This window comes from Dipteris shenzhenensis, chromosome 16, assembly GCF_047967505.1.
Source record: "Dipteris shenzhenensis isolate YYH24624 ecotype China chromosome 16, Dip_SZ_1.0, whole genome shotgun sequence".
NCBI lineage: Eukaryota > Viridiplantae > Streptophyta > Polypodiopsida > Gleicheniales > Dipteridaceae > Dipteris > Dipteris shenzhenensis.
In genome coordinates this window covers 10,028,114-10,033,434 of record NC_141611.1, presented here as the reverse complement: position 1 = coordinate 10,033,434, position 5,321 = coordinate 10,028,114, and the positions used below count along the sequence as shown (strand labels likewise).

Here is a 5,321-nt window from a genome sequence, read left to right as displayed (position 1 = left end):
CTAATGTTGATTGTATGCAACCCCCAAAAAAAGTTGTGACTAGCTACACCCCATCAAGATTTGACCCACTAGGGCAATAGCTATCTCAATAATGGTCATCTTTCCAATTGGTGCAAAGTTTCTTCATAATTTGTACCATACTTTTGTGCATAGTCTTAGGAAATAAGACAAAACTCCATGCTTGGTATGGAGTTAGAGTGAAATTGCAATGAGATGCACAAGTGCATAAAATATAATGAGTGATTATGAAGTGAGCCAAATTTGTAATAGAGTTGCAAAATAGAAAAGTGAAAGAGCTTTTAGAAGAATGAGACATACACAAATGAAAGGAATAATGTTGGTGATACCCGAAGCAAGCATGAGTTAGCCCCAAGATAGAAACAAGGTATAGTGCATGGTTAAAGTTAAAAAAGGAGAGAATATGTTGAAAAATAAGAAAGAGAGAATGTATCCTTTACTTTGATGACATACTTCATGGAGAAGGGAAATCCTTGAGGCATATAAAAGAAGATGTATGCATTTGTACTCTACTTGTATCATACCAATAATCTTAGGCTAGGTTGTGACCCTAAGTTTCTAGGATTCTACTTTTATTTATCTAAGGAAGACCTATTCAGAAGAGATTCCATTTCATTACCTAGTCTATATTTTTCTTTAGTAAAGTTCATTTTGTAGTACCTAAAATATCCTATTAACAAGAAAGAATATCTTTAATTTCCCTTTGAGCACTTTATTGTAGACCTTGTTTTGTGAAAAGCCTTTGATTAAAGTTCTACAAAACAAAGGTCTAGAAGACTTAATTGATTTATATATCCAATTGAGTTATATATCATGAAGTTATTTGAGAAGGATCAAAAGTAGTTGCTAAAGATTGGATCTTCTCAAGCTCATCATAGCTTAGTGATGTATCAGCTAGCATGATCTCTAAGCAACTCAGGCTCCTCCCGTGAGGCATGTGGCATTTTGTAGCTAGCTTTAAGGCACTACCCGTGTAGCCCAGTAGTCAAGGAACATCATCCCTCCTTGGTTTTATCTCTAGCTTGTGCCATGCTCCTCAACATCGAGCTCCACCCTGGTAATTAGCTACTTGGGTCCTTCATTTTCTTGCAGGTCACATCACCTCAACCACCCTTTGAGTACCTCCTAGGCCCTTTCATTATGTCTTGTCAGGCTAAGCCTTGACCTTCAGCCACCACCAACTACACATGCAAGCCACATGAAGCTCTACAAACCTATGTTCATTCATTTCCTCACTTAGTAGACTCTCATGATTCATTAGGCCACCATTCTATCCCATCACTCTTGCCTCATCACCATAGCCTCATCTCCAACAATCATTATCCTTTCATGCTTCTATAAAGACATGTCTCAAGATAAGGTAGCTACTAGTTGACATGGGTTATCTACCAGGTCAATAGACGTGCCATGTAACACACTAGCCCTATCAACATGGAATCGTATTAGTTGCCACATCATATTGTGCCTTCACGTTGAGAATTTAAACGGCTGGAAAATTTGTGACAACTATTATTATGAATGCAAAGCCTGATTTTGAAGCACATACCGTCATTCTCTATGGAAAATAATAGTGAGCTGCACGAGTGTGTGTGTGTGTGTGTGTGTGAGAGAGAGAGAGAGAGAGAGAGAGAGAGAGAGAGATTTAAATCCCCCGCTTTACTATCAGGTTAGGTAGATGCTTGTACAAACGTCAATCTTGCCATTCATCACGGATCTTAGAACCACTTTGGTTACATACTAGTGCAATTGCGTATACTCTTATAATGAATTCATAGGCAGTCTCTTATTCGTTGCGCTGGGACTTCGATGACGATGATGGCTGTGAACATTTATTTGTCGCTACGTACTCCAGATGTTTACTGTATCCTGAAAACATGAGGAAGGTAACGATCTCAATACGGTAATGAAACATCAGATACAGCAAGACGGGGTTTGAAATTTAAATGTAATATTATGAGGTCAGTGGCGGAGAGCAGCACAAATTCGTACACAAAGCGCTATTGAGGCATACATTGACAAAGCTGTAGAACACCCCACTGTCGATATAGGACAAGCGGAAGGTCACTAGATGCTATCCATTACTCAAGGGATCAGTTTGACTTACTTAGAGCAGTCGATATCGACACTGATCGGATAGCCGAGGTTCACGTTACATTGGGTGGGAAGGCTAGAGACAGCAGTGGCGCTGGGATTGAAGGTTTGCATGTCGGCTTTCAAGCAGTTGCAAACGGCCTGCCGCTCTGCGGTGGTGCTTGCGAGAGTGTAGAGGTTTTGAACACCGGAGCAGCAGCTCGAAGGAGGAGAAGAAATGGTGCCCTCGAAGTAGAACGAGCAGGGGGCAAGATTAGTGGTGACATCTGAGCAGGAAATGTCTGCAAAGACGTGCATATAATTGGAAGAATGCAGGAGGAGGGTGAAGGCCAAGGCTAGCTTGAGGAGGCAAGAGATCTCCATGGACGAACGATGATATTATGCTGCGCACAATGTATATATGGGATATATTTATATGCAAGGTTTAGAGGAGCCACATCAAAGCGTTGCTTACATGCCAACTTTAACAATGAAACCAACATAATCTTACCAAACCCGGACTCCACGTTCTTGTTGCCCTCATCCCAACCACGTTGGAGCACCTACTCTCACCCTCCTTGTATTACTTCTTTGTTATATTTCTTATAGAGAGCAAAACATAAAGGGAGAACAATTATGTTCATCCCAGGCTAAGGGCTCAGAATTGTACATGGACACAAACAAGGTTTATTATTACAAAGCACTTGGTAGAAAGCTCATTCGAACTTTAATGGTGAACGCAATAACCTCTTACTAAACCTTCCCTCGAGAGAACTTACATACATCACCTTTGTACAATGCTTATTCAACTTTAATGGTGAACGAACAACCTCTCACTAAGGCCTCCTTGCACATTTCATGTGAAACATGTATATACATGACGTATTCTCATAATGAGTTATAGGAAGATGGGGCCAAGCTATGGTATCTATGGTTATTTTCATTGCAAGCTACATGTTAATGAAATTATGAGAAATTTTTACAAAAGTCTATGTGATCTTCAAAGTCCCTTACCTTACAAATCTCATTACTATTTCAAGAGATAAATTAATAAATTAAATAAAAAGAAGAACATGAACATCAAAACTTGGGCAAGGGGATGTATGCATTTGTTCTAGCACCTACTTGATATTTGGCTTCTTTACCCTATTGCATCTCACAATATTAAAATATTTGTTAAAGGGAGAGTACAACCAACCAACCCCTTATACAATGTAATGTACTTATGTAGTGAGATCTTAGGGTCATCCAAATGCTCCATCAAGTTCAACCCCCCTTAAAATCCTTGAGGTTAGAGTTACACTTCAGCCCAAATGGCTATGCTACCTCTATTGTCAAGTAAATGAATCCCAAAAGGTCCAAATTTTATGGCACATTTAAGATTGAAACTTTAGAGCTTGTATGCCAAGTGAACAAAGTGTGGATGTTCTCTTAGCTCTATTTGCCTACCAAATGGATAGTTAGGTAGCTTTTCCTCAACATTGCGTATTATATCAGTATTTTGCTCTAGTTTAATATCATCAAAAAGTGAAAGTGCTTGTATTAATAAAGCAATGTACCTTCAGTGTACTCATCCAAGAAAGATAGGCATGCATGAGGCATCTTTTAAATTTAAACAATAAAAAATATGATGGGATTGTATCACTTGACTTCTTTCTGGTACAATTTGTAGTTGATTAATTGCAATTTCATAAACTTTTGCAAGAACGTGGCTTAGCAATGGATGGGGATGGTGTCATAGTCCTAGTTTGCTTAGTCAAGATAAGGTCTTGTTTTGCATCTTTTGATCTCTCCTCCTCTCTTTTTTGTGTCCCCTTTACTTTCTCCTACTATAAACCTTCAAACAAATGGAGCCACATTCGTGAGCTCAAAAATTATATGACTTAAAAAATACAACTTTTTTGCTTTAACAATTGCATTTCTGCACATTTGCACTCTCAGGATCCTTTTGTTTCTTCATCATTTTCTTGTTTAACTATTGGAGGTCCAAAGATTCCTCCAAGGATCTAGGCTCTTCTTGCATCGTAGTGGTCTAGGGTCAACGTTTTCTTGGGTGTAACCGATCGCGAAACTATTTTGGGGTTAGTTTGGGGCCACGATGCAATGCACTTCTGGGTGAATATTTGAATTTTGCGTGGACCCGCGCTCTCGTCGAAAATTTTTCCGACATCATGAACATGCACTAGCATAATAATGAGATGCAATCTTATCATGGTCAATAGCACAGAGCTCAACACATGGCACTATATGCATTTACTCATGAGCACAGAGACTGTTGCTCTGACTACATCACGCAGCCTTTGCCTTGCCATATTTGCTTGTGTAGCTTCACCATCTATCACTATGCAACACAATCTTTTGCTGTGCTGACCACCATGCTGGTTCGAGCACAACCACATTGGCCTAACAATAGCACAAAACTTTTGCCTTGCTACCTGGCATTACGCAGCTTTGCCATCTATCACTATGCAACATAATCTTTTGCTGCACTGACCACCATGTTGGTTCAAGCAATGATGTTGGCATGGACAGACCACCATGTTGGCATGAAGACCATCGTGGCATGTTAATCTCTAATGGGACACCTCAAGGTCCATATCTGCAACCATCGCGTTGGATGTCGAAGCTATTTTAGTTCTATTTTAGAGATATTTTAGTCATATTAGTTCTTGTGCAACAATTTCTCAACCACCACACATGTTCTTGGAGCTATTTTAGTTCCAAGGTAAGGAAAATGTAGCATTTACAATTTAGTATAGTTTCCTTGCAACCACCACGTTGGTTATTGGAGTTATCATAGTGTTAAAGCATTGCGCTAGTTATTGGAACCATTTTCACTATAGTAAGAACAGTTTTTTCAACAATTTCTTGTGCAACGATCCCTATGGTTGTAGTAAAATGTAAACGAGGTAGAAATATGCCATTTGTTTTTCATTAGAGCCACTTTCACTACCAAGTAATAGCCAATAATAGTTTTGGTGATAATGGTACTACATTGAAATTGAAACAAAAGAAATTACATTAGGAAATTACATCTGAGAGTTTTTGTGATAATAGTATTACATTAAAATTGAAACAAAATTAATTACATCCGAAGCAAACATTTAACAAAATAGATTACATACAAAGATGCTAGCACTTTGTTTTTGTGACACTTCTTTAAGCACTTGTCAACACCACCACTGTGGCAGGACTAGGTGTCACTTTTTGCCCTTGTTAGCACTTTCTTACAC

At 38.9% G+C, this 5,321-nt stretch overlaps 1 protein-coding gene across 1 annotated transcript; it reads right to left on the bottom strand.

Annotated features, from left to right (window-relative positions):
- Window positions 1-1,634: 1,634 nt before the first annotated feature.
- On the bottom strand, window positions 1,635-2,510 carry LOC147892528 (non-specific lipid-transfer protein A-like). The gene is made up of 2 exons (XM_087387778.1): window positions 2,123-2,510; window positions 1,635-1,884 (listed from the first exon to the last, which is right to left on the bottom strand). The coding sequence occupies exons 1-2, from the start codon at window positions 2,470-2,472 to the stop codon at window positions 1,875-1,877; spliced, it is 360 nt and encodes a 119-aa protein (XP_087243904.1). The 5' UTR covers window positions 2,473-2,510; the 3' UTR covers window positions 1,635-1,874.
- Between the last annotated feature and the right edge of the window lie 2,811 nt (window positions 2,511-5,321).

Bases quoted from the DNA above. Each gene is read 5' to 3' on its own strand.
- LOC147892528 (XM_087387778.1), bottom strand. From the start codon at position 2,472: ATGGAGATCTCTTGCCTCCTCAAGCTAGCCTTGGCCTTCACCCTCCTC.